The 22,735-nt window shown below is 38.0% G+C and overlaps 1 protein-coding gene across 1 annotated transcript in view; it reads left to right on the top strand.

Annotated features, from left to right (window-relative positions):
• CDYL2 (chromodomain Y like 2) overlaps positions 1-22,735 on the top strand; it is a 280,118-nt gene that overhangs the window by 172,755 nt on the left and 84,628 nt on the right. The window contains exon 2 of the mRNA XM_051975112.1: positions 19,214-19,805. Within this exon, the coding sequence (XP_051831072.1) occupies positions 19,214-19,805 (592 nt within the window). The remainder of the gene's footprint in view (positions 1-19,213; positions 19,806-22,735) is intronic.

The following is a 22,735-nucleotide window of genomic DNA, read 5'->3' as shown; positions in this document are numbered from 1 at the left end:
ATGTAAATCCATCTGACCTGAGGATTTTTTCTTAGGAAGTTGATTAATAGTTTGTTCTATTTCTTTTTTCTAAAATGGGACAATTTAAGCAATTTACTTCCTCCTCTGTTAATCTGGGCAACCTATATTTTTGTAGGTATTCCTCCGTTTTACTTAGGTTACCAAATTTACTGGCATAAAATTGGGCAAATTAACTCCTAATTATTGTTCTAATTTCCTCTTCATTAGTGGAAAATTCTCCCATTTCATTTTTAAGACTAACAATTTGATTTTCCTCTTTCCTTTAATTAAATTTACCAAAGGTTTATCTATTTTGTTGTTTTTTCTTAAACCAATTCTTAGTTTTATTTACTAATTCAATAGTTTTTTTTGTTTACTTTCAATTTTATTAATCTCTTCTTTTATTTTTAGAACTTCGAATTCAGTATTTGATTAGGGGTTTTTAATTTGTTCTTTTTTTAGCTTTTTTTAGTTGCAAGCCCAATTCATTGATCTTCTCCTTCTCTATTTTATTCAAGTAAGTCTCCAGAGAGATAAAATTTCCCCTAATTACCACTTTGGCTGCACCCCACAAATTTTGGTATGTTGCCTCATTATTGTCATTCTCTGGGATGAAATTATTAATTGTATCTATGATTTGCTCTTTCACCCATTCATTCTTTAGGATGAGATTATTTAGTTTCCAATTACTTTTGGGTCTATTTTCCTCTGGCTTTTTATTAAATGTAATTTTTATTGCATTGTGGTCTGAAAAGAATGCATTTACTATTTCTGCCTTTCTGCATTTAATTTTGAGGTCTTTATGTCCTAATATATGGTCAGTTTTTTGTATGGGTTCCACGAACTGCCAAGAAGAAAGTGTACTCCTTTCTGTCTCCATTCAGTTTTCTCCAAAGATCTATCATACCTAACTTTTCTAGTATTCTGTTTACCTCTTTAACTTATTTCTTATTTATTTTGTGGTTTGATTTATCTAGTTCTGAGAGAGCAAGGTTGAGATCTCCCACTTATTATAGTTTTGTTGTTTATTTCTTCTTGCAGATCTCTTAACTTATTTGGGAATTTAGATGCTGCACCACTTGGTGCATACATGTTTTGTATTAATATTGCTTCATCATCTTTGATACCCTTTAGCAAGATATAGTGTCCTTCCCTTATCTCTTTTAATTAGATCAATTTTTGCTTTTCCTTGGTCTGAGATCAGGATGGCTACCCCTCCTTTTTTTCTTTACCTTAAGCATAATAGATTCTGTTCCAACCTTTTATCTTTACTCTGTGTGTATCACCCTGCATTAAATGTGTTTCTTTTAAACAACATATTACAAGATTCTGGCTTTTAATCCAGTCTGCTATCCACCTTTACAGTTAAAACTACTAATTTTGTATTTCCTGCCATCTTATTATCCCCAGATTATACTTTTCCCTTTTCTTTTCTGCCTACCCTCCTCCCCAGTATTTAACTTATGAGCACCACTTGCCTCAAGCAGTCCTTTAGAATCTCTCCCCTCTTAGAGTCCTTCCTCCTTTCTTATACCTTTTCCCTACTATTTCTGTTTTCCCTTCTATTTAGTCTGCTCCTTCACTTTTCCCTTTTCTCCTCCCATGTGAGAGAAGTTTCTCTATAAACCAAATATGTCTAATATTTTTTCTTTGATCCAAATGTGATGAGAGTAAGATTCACACAATGTTCATCTCCCTCTCCTCTTTCCCTTACAAACAATGGGTTTCCTTTGCCTCTTCATGAAATGTAATTTCCCTCTTTTTAAAACCTCCACTTTTCATCTCTAGTTCCTTTTTTTATATTATAACAGTAAAATCAAATTATACATTCAGTCTCTATGTATACCCATAACAGAAATATAGTTCTCAAGAGTTCTTTTCTTTTTATCTTTTTATACTTCTCTTGAGTCTTATATTTCAAGGTCAAATTTTTTTTGTTTAGCTCTGGTTTTTTTCATCAGAAATAAATGGAATTCACCTGTTGAATGTCCATCTTATTCCCTGGAAGAAAATGCTCAGTTTAGCAGAGTAGTTTATTCTTGGCTGCATTCCAAGTTCTTTTGCTTTTCAGAATATCAGATTCCAGGCCCTTCAATCCTTTAAGGAAGAAGCTACTAAATCCTGGACGATTCTTATTGTGGCTCTTTGGTATTTGAATTGGTTTTTTTCTGGCTGCTCGGGATATTTTTTCCTTGGCCCAATAGTTCTGAAATTTAGCCACAATATTCCTCAGAGTTTTGCTTTTGTGGTCTCTTTCTGGAGATGTTTGGTGAATACTTTCAATTGATATTTTAACTTCTGAGTCTATAATATCTGGGCAGTTTTCTTTGATGATTTCCTGAAAAATAGTGTCTTTTTTTCATCATATATTTCAGGGAGTCCAATAATTCTTAAATGATCTCTCCTAGATCTATTTTCCAGGTCAGTTTTTTTTTTTTCCCCCAAGTAGGTATTTTACATTTTAAAAAATATTTTTTTCTTTTCTTTTTTTGGTTTTGCTTGACTGATTATTGATGTGTTGAGCCATTAATTTTCATTTGTTCAGTTCTTATTTTTAGTAAGTTATTTTCATTTACTTTTTTACTTCTTTTTGTATTTGTCCAATTGTGTTTTTAAATGAGTTGTTTTGGTCTATGTAATTTTTTTCCATTTTGCAATTTTTTTTTAAGGAGTTATTTTCTTTTTCCATTTCACAAATTCTGTTTTCCTAGGAATTACTAACCTTTTTTAATTCACAAATTCTTTTTTCCCGGGAGTTCTTTACCTTTTCTATTTCACATATTTTGTTTTTCAGGAAGTTGTTTTCTTTTTCCAATCTGTCTTTTAATTAGTTATATGCCTTTTCCAAACCCTCTTCCCAAGCTTTCACTTCCTTTCCCCATTTTTCTTCTAGCTCTCTTTTAAGATTCTTTCTTATTTCTTCTAGAAGAGCCTTGTGTGATGGGGAACAGGTTATATCACCTTTTGGGCCTTCATCTGGAGACAATCTGCTTTTTTAGTCTTCTCAAGGTTTGAAATCTCTTCTTCTCTTTCCCTATAGAAGTTATCTATAGTTAGAGTTTGCTATGGTTTTGTATTCATTTTTTTTTTAATTGGGATCTGCTTTTAGGGCAAGGAGATTCCAAGCTTCCTCTACAGGCACCAAGAAGTCGCAGTGGCTGTGCTGGGCTCATACTGAGTCACTCCGGTGCTGGGTGACACTAGCCAGGACCCATGAGACTCTGGCACTTTGGGATTCACTCTTTACCTTTTGCATTTGTGCTGGATGTTTTATAAATTCTCTGCTGATCTACTGGCTTGCAACCAGGGCAGAATGGCCAACTCTGTGGTAGAGTCCTTCCCATAGATTCTCCACCACACAGAGTCTGCACCACACTGTGGAGACTGCACCCCACCCACCTTCGCTCTGCTCACTGTGCACTGGCCTCCCTGCCTTTGCCTGGCCTCCTCCCATGCCCATGCCCAATCAAAATAGACTTTTTCTGGTGATCTTTGAAATTATCTTCTGCTAGTAATTTTCTGTACTTCCAACATTCATGATTCTGGCAGTCCAGCACTATTTCAGAGGCTGAATTTTGTAATTAGTGTGAGGGTAGTAGAGATCAGAAAGAAATGTGTGTCCTCTTTGCCATTTTGGCTCCACCCCTGCTTTTTAACTTTTAAAAGAAAGTTATTTTTTCTTTCCTTTTTAACTTTTTATGCTTCTCTTGAGTTCTATATTTGAAGATCGAATTTTCTGTTCAGCTCTGGTCTTTTTGTGAGAAATAAATGAAGTTCACCTGTATCATTGAATGTTCATCTTCTTCCCTGAAAGATAAGGCTCAATTTTGCTAGTAGTTGATTTTAGGCTGCAATTTAAGTTCTTTACCTTTCAGAATATCATATTCTAGGCCCTTCATTCCTTTAAAGTAGAAGCTGCGAGGTTCTGGGTAATCCTGTTTGTGGCTCTTTGATATTTGAATTGTTTCTTTCTGACTGCTTGCAATATTTTTTCCTTGACATAATAATTCTGGAATTTAGCTACAAAGTTCCTTAGAGTTTTCATCTTGGGGTCTCTTTCAGGAGGTGATCTGTGAATTCTTTCAATGGCTATTTTACCCTCGGGTACTAGGATATCTGAGCAGTTTCCTTAATGATTTCCTGAAAGATGATATCTATTCTCTTTTTTTAATCATGGTTTTCAAGAAGTCCAATAATTTTTAGATTGTTTATTCTAGATCTATTTTCCAGGTCAGTTGTTTTTTCAATGAGGTATTTTACATTTTCTTCTGTTTTTTCATATTTTTTTGGGTTATTTAACTGATTCTTGATGTTTCATTGAGTCATTCACTTCCATTTGTTCAATTTTAATTTTTAGTGGATTTTTTTACCTCTTTTTGCATTTGGCCAATTGAATTTTAAAATGAGTTAGATTTTTTTCCACTTCACAAATTCTATTTTTTAGTAAGTTGCTTTCTTTTCCTATTTTGTGAAATCTGTTTTGTAAGAAGTTATATGCTTTTTCTATTTCTCTAATTCTATTTTGTAAGGAGTTTTCTTCAGATAATTTACGTGTTTCCTTTTCCAAACTCTCCTTCAATGTTCCCATTTCCTTTCCCCATTTTTCTTCTAACTCTCATTTAAGATATATTTTTTAATTCTTCCAAGAGGTCCTTGTGAAATGGGAATCAACCCATATTACTTTTGGGGGCTTTATCTGGTGATAATATGTCTTTAATGAACTCAGGATTTGAGGTCTATTTTTCTCTTTTTCCATAAAAGCTTTCTATGGTTAGAATTCTTTTTGCTTTTTTGCTCATTTTTTAAAAAAAAGTTTGAGGTCTGCTCTTAAGGCAGAGATTGCCCAAGCTTCCTCTGCAGGCCACAACAGCTTCATGCTGCCCTGGGCCATGCTGCTGACTGACTTCTGATCTGGGTGGGTGTGGCCTAGTATCACCTTATTCTGGAGTTCAGGGACTGAATATTTGCCTTATGTGTTTGTCTTGGGAGTGTCTCGTGGCTAGCCCACTGATCCACTGGCTTCTGAACCAGGAGAGAGTAGCCACACTGCTGTATTTTGGTTACAAACCTCCTGGTAGATTCTAGAGGAGGGAGTGAGGGGCTAAGTCCCTGCACTTTGCCTGTGCTAGGCCCCTCCCTTAGGAGGCCTCTCCTCTCCCCTGCCTGATTAAAACAGACTTTTTCTGAAGTTCTTCCAACATATCTTCTGCTGGAAATTTGTTACGCTCCAAATATTTGTGGGTTCTGTCACTCTAAAACCACTTCAGAGGCTTGATCTGGTGTTGAACTGAGGGATATCAGGGAGAGCTCAGATAAAGCCCTATCTATTCTCTGCCATCTTGACTCCATCCAGGGATAGCTTTAAAAAATGAAATTAACAGTTGAGAGAGGGATGCATAGGAAGAAAGGGAAAGGGAAAAGTGGAATGGTGTAAATTATCTGCCATAAAAAAGAGGGAGAAAAAAGCTTTTATAGGGAAGGAAAACAGGGGAAGAAGAGGGATAAGTGAGTAAATCTTAATTTTATCAGAATTGGCTTACAGAGGAAATAATATACATATTCAATATGAGTATAAAAATCTGTTTTATCCCAGAGGAAAGTAGGAAAATTGGAGATGGGAAGGAGAGAGGGTCATATCAGAGAAGGCATATTAAGGGAGGAAGTGGTCAGTAGGAAGCACTTTTGAAGAGGGAAAGATAAAAGGAGAGATAGAATAGAATAAAGGAGGTGAACTGTAGTTAGCAATAGCAATTTTTTGATGCAACTTTCTCTGATAAGGCCTCATTTTTCAGACATAAAGGAAATTGAGTCAAATTTATAAAAATAAGAGCCTGCCCCAATTGATTAATGATCAAAAAATATGTGTAGTATGCTTTCTAGAGCCCCTAAATTGGGGTGTCAAAATGTACTATGCTTTCTATAGCACCCACATCTGGACTAGCTCTCTGGAGGACCTCGGGACCAGCTCAAAGCTTTGGTCTTAGTGGAGGAGTGATGAAGGCAGGAGACCCACAAGGATGATTAAAATGGAGTCCTGTGGTGAGCTTTTTCTTCTCAAAACGCAGCCAGTTGATCAAAGTTCAGATCTTTTATTATCTCCAATATAGCCCGGTTAGCTTAGAGGCCTATCTCTCTGCCTGGTTCCAAGAGCTCTCTCCGAATGTCGCCAAATCCAAAGGTCTGGTCCTTCAGCCTCTGCCTCTGCTTTCTTCAGCCTCCAGCCAGCTCCACTCTTCATGTCATTCCGGTGAAATCTCGACTTGTAGCATCTTCACTCTGAAGAACTTCTTCAACTGGCCCATTGAAGCTCTATTTATGCTCAAGAGAGGGATTGTGGGTTTTCTCCCATAGTGCTCTCTGGCCCAAAGAGCTTCAAGGGAGGTGTGAACTCATTGAACTCTAATGAGTAAAGGTGTGAACACAAGCCTTGTATTAATTAGTTCTACTTAGTACCTTGTTTCAGGTTCTGCCTAAAACATCTTGTAAGATTAGATCAACTCTAATTAGTTAGCAGTTAGTAAGGATTCCAACATCTCCCCCTTTCTTTTGTTAGATGAAAACACCAAAGGAAATAGGAAATCTAATCAGATTAGTGGGTTTCTGAAGGGGTACACATAAATCCATCAATATGATATACATGGTATACATAAATCCATCAATATGGGAGGCATTATACATAATTTACATAAGCACATAGCAATATAACACAGGCTAGTAGTAATGTAACAACATAAATCAACCTGAAAATTTACACATGTCCATAAGTCCTAGAAATAGTCCATAAGCAATCCATTGTCCATTAGTTCATGTGCCAGGAATCTAATAATTCCTGTAAGCTCTGAAGTACTGCAAAAAGTCTCATCAACAATTTTTCATCTCAGGGAACCCAATGATTCTTGCTGGTTTTTCAGGAACTGAAAGCTGAAGATTTTAAAGTTCTTTTGACAGTCTCATTGTTAGCCTTTTCCACCTGTGGAAATATAAGCAGATCCTCTTCCCCAAGCAGTTAATCTAATTCTCTTCTATTTACCAAATTTGGGATTTCTCCTCATCATCTGGTAATTACATTGGAGCTGTTTGCATTGGATATTGCCTTGTTGTCTTAAAAGGCCTATATTCTTCCCAACTGTAATCCTGATTGCTTTTCTGTTGGTTGATGACATCAGAGTTCTGAATTTCTAAAGTCTCTCTGGGTGTGACCTCAGCTGCTATCATGCCCCACCTGTCCTTTGATTGATACTTTGGAGCTGGGCCCTGCCTCTCGTTCCTCTGGGTCGATATACATTTAGAGGCCCAGTGAAAGCCTTGATTACATTTTGGACATGGGGTTTTGGGTTTTCTCTCACCCTGTCTTCTCACTCTATCTCCATTTCTACAATGAGCTCTCAAATGTCCAACTTTTCCACATTGAAAACATGGACGAGTTTCTCTAGAATTCCTCTGCCAAGAAGGACCTTGTCTTTCCATGTTCATCATAGTCTGGGCATAATAAGCATTTGTGCCCACTGTGGCACAGCGTCTAATGATCTCCTCCAAAGGAGCATCTTTGTCTAGCCCCCATATAATTCTCTTGCAAACCTCATTGGCATTTTCCTTAGCCAAATGTCTAGTCATAATTTCTGTGGCAGCATTATCTCCAATGGTTCTTATTACAACTGTTTGCAGACGTCCCACAAAATTTGCAAAAGGTTCATTGGGACCTTGCTCTATTTTTGTGAAAGCATTATTTCCATCTTCTGTCCAGGGAGAGAATTCCAAGCTTTTATTGCAGCCTTAGAAATTTGCTCATATACTGTTATGGGATAATAAATCTGTTCTGAACTCTCTGCATACTGACCTTCACCAGCTAGTTGGTCGAAAGTGGTTTGTACAACAGCTCCTGTTTGTCTATTGCGTTGGGCTTGAATCCTACATAATTCATGAAACTCCGAAAGCCACAATAAATTTTGTCCCGGTTCAAGACATGTTTTAGCGATGGATTTCCAGTCATTTGGGGTTAAGATTTCATAAGACAAATTATCCAGTAACATCTTCACATAAGATGATGTAGCCCCATAAAGAGTGCAACCCTTTTTCAAATCTTTAATTTTTTCCAAATTAAAAGGAGCGTATTTTCTCTCTTTTTGACCTGAGCTGAGCTCTTCAATCACAGGATATGCATTTATAAAATCAGATATATCTTCTCCTTCATTTTTTGCTTTAATTAATGCTTTTTCTAATCTTGTCAAATTCTGCTTTACAGGAGAAGCTGACTGTGTTTCTGTCTCTCTCCCTCCCCCTTGTTCCACCCATGAAGGGTTAATTGCGGGGGGGAGGGTCATGAGATGTGGAATCACCTAATTCCTCCTGCTGTGAAGTATCATACTCAGAATTGTAATTAACTCCATTCTCATCTGATTCATCCTCCTTTTCACCTAGTAAAGTTGGCACTTCTTCCTCCTGTACTTTCCTTTTCATCATTCTATCACTTAAATAACTTCTTATAGCCAATTGTATTACATTATATGTATTAATTATTGAGTTGGGCCCATTTTTATCATAGAATTGACAAAGATCCTCTCCAACCAATTTCCATTCATTTAGATCTAATTCCTTATCAAGAGAGAAACAAGGACATATGTCCTTTACAGTTTGTAAAAGTTCAGTGATTTGCTGTAAACTTATAATTAAACCTTGGCTTTCCATAATTTTGACAATGCTCTCTAAACATTTTCCTTGAACAGAAACAGGCTGTTTTCTAAATATCTGTCCCATCTTAGCTGAAATTCTACTTTAACTCTTCTAACAAAATTTCTTTGTTGCACTCACCCTAATTTCTGGGTTGAAGAGTCTTTTCCACTGGATCAGGATCAGAGGCTTTTCCACTTGAATCAGGATCAGGAGCTTTTCCACTGAAATCCACTGAGGGGGTCTGTTAGCCCCATGTTCAGGGCGCCAAAATGTCGTGATCTAGTTCAGATGGATCTGAATCTGTCCCTGTTCGGGCGCCAAAATGTGGCGAGCTTTTTCTTCTCAAAACGCAGCCAGGTGATAAAAGTTCAGATCTTTTATTATCTCCAATATAGCCCGGTTAGCTTAGAGGCCTATCTCTCTGCTTGGTTCCAAGAGCTCTCTCCGAATGTCGCCAAATCCAAAGGTCTGGTCCTTCAGCCTCTGCCTCTGCTTTCTTCAGCCTCCAGCCAGCTCCAGTCTTCATGTCATTCCGGTGAAATCTCGACTTGTAGCGTCTTCACTCTGAAGAACTTCTTCAACTGGCCCATTGAAGCTCTATTTATGCTCAAGAGAGGGATTGTGGGTTTTCTCCCATAGTGCTCTCTGGCCCAAAGAGCTTTAAGGGAGGTGTGAACTCATTGAACTCCAATGAGTAAAGGTGTGAACACAAGCCTTGTATTAATTAGTTCTACTTAGTACCTTGTTTCAGGTTCTGCCCAAAACATCTTCTTGTAAGATTAGATCAACTCTAATTAGTTAGCAGTTAGTAAGGATTCCAACAGAGTCCTTTATTTCAAGTCCTCTCAGCCCTTAAATACCTTAGCATAATTATCTCATTATAGTATACTAAGCATGTGACAACTAGAGAACCATTATATCATCATATCACATTGAGCAAGTGCTAACTATAAGCACCCTGCTATTGTTATGTAAATGCCTCTCTTTACTGTAAGTGTTCCTTGCTTCAAGTAGAACACACGTGGTCATTTCCTCCCTGACCTCTCAGGAAAGCCAAGAGCCCTTAGGGGAGATGAGAAACTGAACAAGACATAATCAGCAGATTCCCTCTGGGCTGAAGGGTCTTATGTCTTACCTAGAATTTCTCCATTATCTGCAGCCTTCTACATTTCCCACTTTCTTTTGTTTTAATGAAGCAGGTATATATAAATCCATCAGCATGGAAGGTATTACACAAGCAAGTAGTGATATAACTCAGGCCAGTAGTTTGTTAGTAGTAGTAGTAGTTTGTTAGTATTGTTTGTTAGTAGTTAGTAGTTTGTTAGTAATTAATAGTTCTAACAAACAATATATATTATAAAACATTTCCATGTGTCCTAGAAAGAAGGTATATAAATAACAATCACACAAACAGCTCTTTCAGCAGCCAAGAGGTAGTCCAAAATTGGATTATTTGTCCATTACTTCATGTATCAGGGAATCCAGTGATACCTACAGATTTTGAAGGCCTGCAACATCCTCATTAATAATTGTTGATGAATTTTCAATGAATTCATTGCCATACACATAACATTGGGTTAACTGCCATGTTCTTTCAATGACACATGTAGTCAGAAATAGAACCATCTGATGTTTCTTGGGTCTTTTTCTTTGTTTCAAGGGTCTTCCTTTTTTCCATCTCTCTCTGATGGACAAGGTGAATATGGCTCATTGGCACCCATCTGATTCCTTCTCCATCTGTAGAGATACAAACAAACTCTTTCCCCCAAGCAGTTAACCTATCTGATCCCTTCCATTCACCACTTTCTGGGTCTCTCCACATCACCAGATGATTATATAAGGATATTGGAGCTGTTCACACTGGACACTGCCCTTCTGGCAGGTTATAAAACCTGTCTGCCGGAGCCAGTGAATCTCCATTAAAAATCAAAAAATTAATCCAAGGATTTCTGAGTAACTCTTTCAACCACATTGAATAAATCCAGTTCAATTTCTTTCAAAGCCTCTTAAACTTCTTTGTAAGCTGGCATGGTGAGTCTAAAGCAGTGTCATATAATGTCATATTGTGTCATATAATATCATATGATGATTGAAATTGAGAGATAGTTAAGCCTAAGACTGGACGCATCCATTGAATATCTCCTATCAATTTCTGAAAGTCATTTAAGGTGTTCAACTTCTCTGTTCTTAAAGAAAGTTTTTGTACTGTGCTTACAGTACTTCATATATAATTATATATGTCTTCATATCCTAAATATATTTATTTCATATCCTAAATATTAAAAAGGAGCATGTCTGAATTTTTTCTGGAGCTATCTGCAATTTGTAGTTCCTTAGTGTTTCTATGGTCTTTTGTAGACATACTTCTAACATTTGCTCCTCAGGTGCACACCCCAAGATATCATCTATGGAATGTAATAACATAGCTTTTGGAAATGCTTTTCTTACGTAGTAAGAGCAGCAGCAACATACATTTGACACATAGTAGGGCTGTTTTTCATTCCCTGTGGCAAAACTGTTCATTCAAATCTTTTATAAGGCTCAGCTAAATTAACACTGGGTACTGAAAAGGCAAACCTTTTCGTATACTCCTTATTTAGAGGGATAGAATAGAAACAATCTTTAATGTCTATAACCCAAAGAGGCCATTCTCTAGGCAATTAAGTAGGAAATAGAAGTTCAGGCTGAAGAGTTCCCATAGTTTCCATCTGTTCATTTACTTTTCTTTAGGAAGTTCAGGCTGAAGAGTTCCCATAGTTTCCATCTGTTCATTTACTTTTCTTAAATCAGTCAACATCCTCCATTTCCAGGCTTCTTTCTTACAACAAAAACTGGGGATTCCAAGGACTTAGAGAAGGTTGTAAGTGTCCTTGGTCAAGCTGCTCCTGTACTGTATCTAATAAGGCCTGAATTTTATCACTAGCTAAGGGCCACTGTTCTGTCCACACTAGTGTATCAGTTTTCCATTGAATAGGAATAGGTGAAAGTATTGGCAGGCCTTCAACAGCAGCCCTGCCTAAAAAGCTGAAGTACTCATTTGTAATCCTAATTGTTGTAAGATGTCTCTTCCCCATAGATTGATGGGAATTGTTTTTACTACAAAAGGAGTAAAAACTATTGTTTTATCTTCAAATATCCATCTCAAAGGGGCAGCACTAACTTCAGCTGCTATTGATCCTCCTACGCCAGACATGTATGTGTCTGCCTTAATCTTTGGCCAATGCCTGGGCCAGTTAGCATCTCTAATGACTGTACGATCTGCATCTGTGTCTATTAATCCTTCCAATGGTATGCCAAATGAGGTACCAAAATGTACTATGCTTTCTAGAACCCCCACGCTGGAGTGCCAAAATATAATGTCTGTACTAGCTCTCTGGAGGATCTCAGAACCAGCCCGAGGCCTTAGTCTTAATGGAGGAGTGAAGAAGGCAGGAGACCAAGAGGCTGGTCAAAAATGGAGTGTCCTTTGTTTCAAGTCCTCTCAGCCCCTAAATACCTTAGTATGATTACATCATTACAATACACTAAGCATGTGCTAACTAGAGAACCATTATATCATCACATCACATTGAGCAAGTGCTAACTATAAGCACCCTGCTATTGATATGTAAGTGCCTCTTTACTGTAAATATTCCTTGCTTCAAGTAGGACACAGGGGTCATGCTGACCTTGACTTCTCAGGAAGGATGAGAGCCCTTGGGGGAGATGGGGAGCCAAATCAGACATTGTCAGCAGGTTCCCTCTGGGCTGAAGGGTCTTATACCTTACCTAGAGTTTCTCCATTATTTGCAGCCCTCTACAGATATGAACAAGGCCCACAAGGGTATAATGATAAATGATCAAAAGATACAAATAATGATCATGGGGCTATATCATGCATATCCTTTGACTTAACCATACCATTACTAGGTGTGAATCCCAAAAGAGAATTTTTTTTTAAAAAAAGGAAAAGAACCTACATGTACAAAAAATATTTATAGCAATTCCCTTCTCAGGACAAAAGACTAGAAAGTGAGAGAATAGATACTCATCAATAGGGGAATGGCTGAATAAATGGTGGTATGTAATTATAATGGAATATTATTTTTCTATGGAAAATGATGAACAGAATGCTCTCAGAAAAACCTGGAAAGTCTTCAGTAAACTCAAGCAAAATGAAATGTACTGTGTACAAAGTAATAGCAATGTTCTAGGGGATGATCAATTGTGAATGATTTTGCTATTCTTAACAATACAATGATTTAGGACTACTCTGAAGGACTTATGATGTAAAAAAATATTATCCATATCCAGAAATAGAACAGATTGTATCTGAATACAGATTGAAGCATTTAAAAATGGCCTATCCATTTGAAAAAAAAAAAAAAACTAAAATAAGTATAGATTTTCTGCCCTTTTTTTTTTTTTTTTTTTTTTGGTTGTATGCCCAATTCATTGATTTGTTCTATTTTTTGTTGATGAAAATGCATTTCCCTCTAATGATTTGCTTTGGCTGCATGTCAAATGTGATGGCTTGTCTCATTATGAAATTATTTAATGTTTTTATAATTTTTCTTTGGCCCACATAGTCTTTAAAATGATATTATTTATTATCCATTTAAGTTTGAATTCTTTATTCAAATGTCCTTTATTGATCATAATCTTTATTGCCTTGTGGTCAGTAAATGATATGTTTAATATTTCTGCTTTCCCACATTTGGTTATGAGCTATTTATGCCCTAGCATATGGCCAATTTTTTAAAAAGTACCAGAAATGACTGAGAAATATTTATAAATTCTCATTCAGTGGCTGCCAGAGATCTCTCACATTCAATTTTTCTAAAATTCTATTCAGGCTTTGTTTGTTATTATAATATTTGTTGAATATTTCTAATAGTCAACACTTAAAATATTTTCTAATATTTAGTTTTGCTGAATCTCTTTAGTTCAGTTAACTTTTCCTTTGAATATGTAGATGTACTGAGATATTGTCCATATGCATTTGGTGCAGATAGATATAAATATTATTTTTTTTCTATACTATCTTTAAACAGGTACCCTGCACATTTCTTTTTGCCATATTTGTTTTTACAATAACTTTGTGATCATGGCTACTATTCATGCTTGACTGAATTCATCTAAAGCATGATAAATTATGTTTTCGCCCCTCATTTTTTTTAATTTTATTTTTTAATATAGCTTTTTATATACAAAACATAGGCATAGGTAATTTTTCAACACTGATCCTTTGCAAAAACTTCTGTTCCAACTTTTCCTCTCCTTTCTCCCACTCCCCTCCCCTAGATGGTAGGTAGTCCCATACATGTTAAATATGTTAAAGTATATGTTAAATATAATATATGTATATATATTTATACAGTTATCTTGTTGCACAGGAAAAATTGGATTTAGAAAGAAGGTAAAAAAGCTAACCTGAGAAGAAAAAAGCAAAAATGTAAGCAAACAATAACAGAAAGAATGGAAATGCTATGTTGTGGTCCACACTCATTTCCTAGTGTTCTTTCACTGGGTGTAGCTGCTTCTCTTCATTACAGATCAGTTGGAACTGATTTGGATCCTCTCATTGTTGAAGAGAGCTACTTCCATCAGAATTGGTCATCATATATATTGTTGTTGAAGTGTACAATGATTTCCTGGTTCTGCTCATTTCACTCAGCGTCAGTTCATGCAAGTCTCTCCAAGTCTCTCTGTATTCATCCTGCTGGTCATTTCTTACAGAAGAATAATATTCCATAACATTCACATACCATAATTTATTCATCCATTCTCCAATTGGTTGGGCATCCCTTCACTTTCCACTTTCTAACTCCTTATTTTTACAAAAATGGTTATAAATGTTTCGGGTGTATTTCTTAAAACAGCGTATTGTTGAATTCTGCTTTCTGATATATTCTACGATTCATTTCCATTTTATGAGTGTGTTTACACCATTCATGTTTAATTGTTGCAATTGATAACAGTTCAGTTAATTTTGTGTATTTCCCTCCATCATAATTTCTTATATTTTCCCCTTTTTTTCTTTCTCTTATTTATAAATAAGTTAAGTGGAGAAAGAATCTACAATTAAGTGAGTGGAGAAAAAAAATCTCTTTGATATTAGTTATCTAAAATGAAAATGTTCTAATTCTGTTTTCTTGACTTGACTCCACCTAGTCCAGATCCTCCTCATAGATTTTTTTACTTTCTTTTTCTACCTTGAATAAAATGTTTATGGGCCACAATCTGAAACTTAAATTTGACTTTCTTTTATTTATTATTTCCAGGCTAAGTGCTGGTCTTTGCTTCTGCTGTAGCTGTAAGGATGAGGGTGGACTGGATGTGGATGATATGCTGGTCTGAGCTCCCCTACAGGGCTCCTGGCATAGCTTTGCTACCAAAGCGTAATTTGACCTGTCTCTTTCAACAGTGACATAAAATAATAACAATAACCAAAAAAGCAACAGTTACTTCATAGTCTTGAGAAAGACCCAAGAGCACTGGTTTCTTTCCCTTAAAGGGCAGCCTCATGCTGCACTCACTATGATTCTCTTGCTATGGCTTTGGATGCCCTGAGCTGTCCCTGAACCTATTAGGGGATGGCTCTACCCCTTCTTACCTGCTCTGACAGCCTGCACCTAAGATCCCAGCAGGATTTATTACAGTTTGATTTGGCTTCTGCTTCTACTTCCCTTGGCATAGGGCCTCTGTGAAGATGCATAGACTTCTGGCCACTTTCTTATGCAGTCCCAGGCTGGCTCATTATTCTCCTTGATTACAGTTTGAGCAGGACATAGATCTCTTTTTAGAGGATTCTCGATCTATTAATCCAGTCCTTCTTTTCTGTCTTTGAATTTTGCATTCCCAGCTGTCCATTGGACATATCCAGCTGAATGTCTCATGGATACCTTAAACTCCACGTGTCCAAAACTGAACTTATTATCTTTGTCTCCTTCCACGCCACACCCTGTTCCATTCTTAACTTCCCTATTACTGTCAAGGACACCAGCATCCTTCTGAGCACCCAGGCTCAGAACCTCAATGTCTCACTCTTTCTCACCCCATTTATCCCATCAGCCCAGTGCTGCCTTTTCTATCTTCATATATTCTTGATATCTCCCCAGTATCTCTTATATATTCTCCAATCTCTCCTCTAGCACTTTCACCACCCTGGTGCACATCCCTATCACCTCTCCCTGGATCATTGGATTAACCTTCTGCTGTACCCTCTGCAGGTCTCCTTTCTCCAGTACTTCCCCCACTCACCTGTCAAGGTGATTTCCCTAGTGCTCAAATCTGAACACATCAATCTTTCCCTCCCTACTTAATATGCCTGCCATACAGCAGGCACTTAATAAATGATTGTTGACTTTATTTGGCTCCTTTATATGTCTTTGTTGGGGTGTTTATGGGAGAGTTGGGCTCTCCCAAGGTCTTTCATCTTGTCCTCTTGACTTGAAAGTGCCCAACCTTCTCATTTTATTATGGGGAAATTTAGGCTTAGGAGAGTTTATGACTTGTGCATGGTCATATAAATAGAATAAGTGTCCTAACTGAAAATGAAACTTCACTCTTTTGATCAGCCCTTTTCCCATTACACTGTGTTAGTTGGGATTTTTAAATTGCTATTGCATTTCTAATGTATTTCAAGTAACAAGTTTCAGGAATTTATTTTATATCCTAAGGAAGAGAATGATTATATTTTCTTGGTATGGTGAGGTGGCTCTATATTCCTGGTCAGGGGATTAGGGTTGCTAGAGTCCTGACCCCCTTATATGACTTTCCAGTTCCTTTTCAGCTGGGCAGGTTAAATTGTAAGGTAACACAAGATGCTACAGGTGACATTAAGACCAGCTGCATTTCAGTCCACTGTGAATGTAGCTTGAGCAGAGGATGGAGGGAGAGGGAGGGAAGAGGAGGGAAGAAATCCATCTCTTTTTTCTCCCAGCAGGAAGTCACATTGACGAGCCTTTTGGGCTTCAAAGGGAGGAGAAAAATCATTAGATATCTGGGCAGCTAAGATAACCAGGTCCGGGGAGAATTCCTGTCATTTCTGTTTTTTGGGGAGAGAAGACTGAGCAACAAGGCTCAAAAATCCCTCACTTTTTTAGTATAAATGGTTCTCTCGGTAAGCCTATACATTTTATTGTATACCTTTACAAACATGGTTTTTGAGAAGGATAACATAGCTTCTTTAGAATTCCTAGCCTGGAATCAGGAAGAGTTCAAATATGGCCTCAGCCACTTACTAGCTGTGTGTCTCTGGGCAAGTCACTTAACCATCTTTGCCTCAGTTTCCTTATCTATAAAATGAGCTGAAGAAGGAAATGGCAAACCTCACCAACAAAATCTTAAATGGAGTCACAAAGAGTTAGACATGCTTGGAACAACTGAATAACCTATTATTATTATTATTAAATGTTGTAAATTGTAACGTGTTTAACACAATTCCTGGTACATACTAAGCACTACTGAGTACATACTAAGAGTTAGATATGCTTGGAATAACTGAATGACCTGTTATTATTATCGTTAAATGTGATAATAATTGTAGAGCACTTAACAGAATGTGATACACAGTAAGCAATATATAATAAACACCATAGATTTTTATTAGCTGCACACTAGATAGAGATGATAGATTTCATTTGGGCCCACTCTAACCATGAGGAGGGAAGGAAAAATGAATAGAGGCAAGGCTGGAGTTTTTGTAATTTTATAAGATGCATTATCAAATGCATAGAGATCCTGCCATCTTTTGGTTCTTATTTCTTTCTCTTAAATATATGCATTTCTACCCATTTCCCAGTTGGTAGCTAGAGAGGGAAAGGTGGGTAAAGAAACCTTTGGGTTTATAAATACATTGTGTCTCAGCATCCATCTAGTTTTTATTTTTTACAACTTATTTTTATTCTGATCTTAACAAATGCCAAATTAAAACAGACATCTCCATATACATAGTGAGATGGGAAAACAACAGACCTCTAGTAAGTACAGCTGACTTTTCTGTTTAAAAATATCAGACCAACATGGAACTTTCAAAACTGCCCTCCTTATCTATAGTTCTTTCTGAATCTCCTTTTTTCTTCTCTGAATGTCCACTTTTTTCCTTTTCTCCTTTCTTTTTTTTCCCTTACCTTCCCTTTATCCCCTCACTAGCAGAAAAAAAAAAGAAAATAAATGAAGTCTTTATAAAAAATATGCATCATTTGGAAATATGCCAAAAGGGTTATCAAATTGTGCATACCTTTTGATCCAGCAGTGTCTCTACTGGGTTTGTCTCCTAAAGAGATCATTTAAAAAGGGGAAAGGACCCACATATACAAGAATGTTTGTGGCAAAAACTTTTATAGTGGCAAGAAACTGGAAACTGAGAGGATTCCCAGCATTTGGAGAATGGCTGAATATGGTATATGAATGTTATGGGAACGATCAGCAAGATGATTTTCAGAAAGGCCAGGAGAGACTTAATACAAACTGATACTAACTGAAACAAGTAGAACCAAGAGAACATTGTACACAGCAACAACAAGTTTATGTGATGATCAACTGTAATGGATTTGGCTCTTTGCAACAGTAAGGTGATTTAGGCCAGTTTCAATAGACATGATGGAGAGAGTCTTCTGCATCCAGAGAGAGGACTATGGGGACTGAATGTAGAGCACAACATAGTATTTTCACCTTTTCTATTGTTGTTTGCTTGATTTTTTTTCTCATCTTCCCCTTTTATCTGATTTTTCTTGTGCATTATGATAAATGTGGAAATTTGTTTAGAAGAATTGCACATGTATTACCTATATTGGATTACTTGTTGTCTAGGAGAGTGGGAGGAAGGGAGGGAAAAAATTTGGCACACAAAGCTTTGCAAGGGTGAATTTGAAAACTATCTTGGCATGTATTTTGAAAATAAAAAGCTATTATTAAAAATTTAAAAAATAAGAAATGTACATCATAAAACAGGACAATTCTTATGTTGACTATGTCCAAAAACATGTGTCTCATTCTAGACCTTGAGTCCATTACCTATCTGTCAAGGATTGGGCAGCGGGCAGCATCCATTTATTCACCTGTCTTTCTGGTTGGTAACAATTATGCATCCAGGTTAAACCCAATTACTTTTTTTAAGGAATCATGACTTAAAATACAAAGCGTCTATTTCATGAAAGCTGTAGATATCAGAGACAGCATCTTTGAGTAGTTTGGCTTTGGGGAAGATGATTCAAAATTGGGTAAATGTTTTCTTAGCTCATGGAAAGCCAGGGCTGGATAATTTCTTCAGGACTGACTTAGTTTAATTTCATCACTTTCCCAGTGAGGATGATGGGGACAAGCTTGGCAAGGTCTTCAGGGTCCCAAAGGTAAAAAACAGTGGGATTTTGTTCAGTCAAATAATGACCTAAAATAAAATCTTCCTTCTTGAATACTACTGATGGTTCCTACTTTGTAGATTAGGTGTCCCCACCTAGAATAGGAAGTAAATAGATTCATTTGCATTAAGGGCACTTGGCTCTTCTGTTTTTTTGGACATTGATTTTATACTCTGATCTTTTGTCTCTTTCCATCTCAGGTTGAGAGGATCGTAGACAAAAGGAAGAACAAGAAAGGAAAATGGGAATATCTCATCCGATGGAAAGGTTATGGCAGCAATGAGGACACGTGGGAACCAGAGCATCATTTACTCCACTGCGAGGAGTTTATTGATGAGTTTAATGGGCTCCATGTGTCAAGAGAGAAGAAGATTAAGTCTGGGAAGCAGACCAACACCCCCAAATTCCTAAGAGAAAGCCGAGGAGCTCCTATCGAAAAACTGTCTCACAGACCTGAATCAGGGAAGAGTAAAGGGAGTTCTCACAAAAGAAAGCGGATGAACCCTTCCCTCCAAAAACCAAAAAAGGGGTACACCTCAAAACCCCAGTCAGGAGGGGACAGGGCTGCCAAGACTGTTTCTTACCGAACTACACCCAGTGGCTTGCAAATCATGCCATTAAAAAAGGCACCCAGTGGGATAGTGAATGGAGATGCCAGTCACGAAAAGGATGCGGGACACTTTGGGGATGGCTCCCACCCGCCTGGCTTGGATTTGAATGAGCCCGAGGGAGAGCCTGATATGGCTAACGAATGTCCAGTTAGCCACGACTCAGTGGTTGCGAATGGAATCGGTATGTGAGTTAACTGCTTAAATACCTTCTCTTGGGTTTTCTTGTGCCGACGGCAGACAGAGTGCCATTCACTGGGGAGCCATTATTGTCCTGCTGCCTCAGTAGCCTGGTGGGGGAAAAAGCAAAGCTTTTAGATGGGGGCAGACAGCTAGTAATTCTCCCTTCATCTTTCTCACCCAGGGTCATATGGACTTGGTCATGGGCCCACACTGGTTACAGACATGTATGCATGTGGGGAGGTCAAACCTTTGAAGCACATGTCTGGTCACCAGCCACAATGTACAATGAAACTGAAATTCCTGACTGCACTTCAAGGGAGCCAAGGCCATGGTAACACCTTCACAGTAATGCTTCGTGGGGTCTTTTCCAAAGCTCCTCACTCACAGTGGCTGCAATGGGCTTGTATGTGCCACGGCAAGAAGGAGTTCTCCTTGGAAAATATTCAACTTGAAGTCCCTACCCCTCTTCTTATCATTTCCCTGGTGTCTATGGCTCCATGGAAACTGTGCAAGTGTGTGTGTGTACACACCTGTGTGTACTTATCTCTCTCTTTCTCTCTCTCGCTCTCTTTCTCTCTCTCTGGATATATATATATATATATATATATATATATATATATATATATATATATATATAACACTACATATGGATCTATAACTAGTCTATGGGAATTTAGACTCATTCTTCTCAAGATTTCTGTGCATTTTTCAGAGCTACCCTCATATACAGGATCATTTGTCTTCTCCCTCAGAGGAACGGCCTTTCCTAGAATGCTTTGGTGGAGGGGGTGCTAAGGCCTACTTTGTGGAATGCTTCTCCAGCCAGCTGACATCTCCCTTGGGTTTCAGGCAGCTGGCTCCTTGGTAGGTTTGCCTGAATTCCCATGATGACTGCTCTGAGGGTACAGAGAGCCTAAAGAGTGCAGATCTGAACCAGCTCTGGCCGCATCAGCCCCTTTGTATCCTCTGCAGGGTCACAGGCCTGCAATCCTTATCTCAGGTCCTGCACACTTAGCTGGTGATGCTATTGGTAAAGTACTGGGCCTGGGGTCAGGAAGACCTGAAGCTCAAACCCGGCCTCCACCATGAACTGTGTGACTCTGGGCAAGTCACTTACCCTGGGTTTGCCACCACTGTAAGATGGGGATAATGATGGCCTCTTCCTCCCAGTGTTGTAAAGATGAAATAAAATATTTGTAAAAAAGTGCTTTCCCCAGCCCTGAAGTCAGGAGGACCTGTGTTCAAATCTGGCCTCAGACACTTAACACTTCCTGGCTGTGTGACCCTGGACAGATCACTTAACTTCAACTGCCTCCACAAAAATAAAATAAAATTTAAAAAGTGCTTGGCAAATAGTTGGCACTCTATAAATACTTAGTCCCTTCCTCCTTCATTTCTGTGATTCTATGCTTCTGCCTGTATTTAGAGAGTCTTAGGTTTCAATGCCAGAGATTTTTAAGTATTAGGCAGTCAGGAAACCCCTCTGTGGGACGGAGTGGTCCATGTAGAGCAGAACTGTGCAATCGAGCTGCCTTAAGTGGGAAGGCAGGTGAGGAGGAGATGGGTCAGGGTAGGGTGAATAAGAGCGTCATGAAGGATGAGGCTGGACTGGAAGGGGTGGCAGGAAGGGAGGAACATCTCCAGATAAAGTCAATGTTAGGGCAGTCCATAAGCACTGCTTGTGCCGGGCACTGTGGCCAGCACTGGGGATACCAAAAGTCAGGAAGGTATCTGATCTCAAGGAACTGACAGTCTAATAGGGGAGACAATATGCCAACACCTGTGTCTAACCAGAGTAAAATCAGGATGAATATGAAACAATCAATGGAAGGAAGGCACTAGAATTAAAATGGATTGGAAAGGAGTTCTGGTGAGGCAGTATTTTAGCTGGATGTAATAGAAATCAGGAGCCAATAGGTGGGTGGAGATAAGGCAAAGTAGCCAGTCAGAGAGATGTCCAGAGCAAGAGATGAAATTCTTTGTTGGAGGAACATCAAAAAGACCAGTGAGACTATGGTCCTACCAAACATCCTTGAGCATTAAGGAAACTCACTGGAGCTTCAAAGAAATAGCCCCGTATTCAGATTTCTATTTTTCTGGTAGATAATTAGTGGAACTTTGCATCTCAGAAATGGAGGCCATATTAGTGGCCAACTAAGCAGCCAAGTGGAGCAATGGAGCACATCAGACCTTGGGCCAGAAAGACATGAGTTCTTCTGACTGACAACTCTTTAAATATTTGAAGACCTTGAAGTCTTTTCTTTCCCAGCCTGAAGATCCTGTTCATTCAAACAATATTTCCCCTATCGCCAAAATTGCACTCTGGCTTCTACTGAATCCTGAGCCTCCTCCAGTCAATGGAGGTCACCTAGGAGATTCTGTGTTTCTAGGGGATCAAAGACTGTGGCTCTTGTTCCCAACCACATATCAACCTTCATTTTCCTCCATAATGTCTCAGTGAATATTTAGAGGCAATGCTCCATTTCAGAATAGGAATTTTTTCAAGAGGGGATTTATCTTTCCCATTACACTGGAAGCTAGCTCTCTGAGGTCAGGGATTCTCTTTCTTCCTTTATAAAAGATCTACCTGAGGAGAAAGAATCCTATTTTTAGACTTGAATCTTCATAAAGACAATTAACAGAGGGGACCTTGAACATTTGAGGGCTATGAGAGTGAAACCTAAGTTCTGAAATTTCTCTCAAACTTGAAAGTCTTTGTATATAGTTTCAAGGACTAAGTTCCCAGGATCAAATCATCAAAAATTTACCTTCAAGTAGGTGAATTTTTTTTGTTATTCACAAACCATCATGATGATGGTCTTGTAAAGCTAATTTGAATTAGTGGAAAAGGGTTTTTAGGTACAGATGTAGATGACATAAATTCAAATCCTGATCTACTAAGTAATGGTTGTCTTAAAATGAGGTTGGATT

Source organism: Antechinus flavipes, chromosome 2 (assembly GCF_016432865.1).
Source record: "Antechinus flavipes isolate AdamAnt ecotype Samford, QLD, Australia chromosome 2, AdamAnt_v2, whole genome shotgun sequence".
Classification (NCBI taxonomy): domain Eukaryota; kingdom Metazoa; phylum Chordata; class Mammalia; order Dasyuromorphia; family Dasyuridae; genus Antechinus; species Antechinus flavipes.
This window is presented reverse-complemented; position numbering and strand designations above follow the sequence as displayed.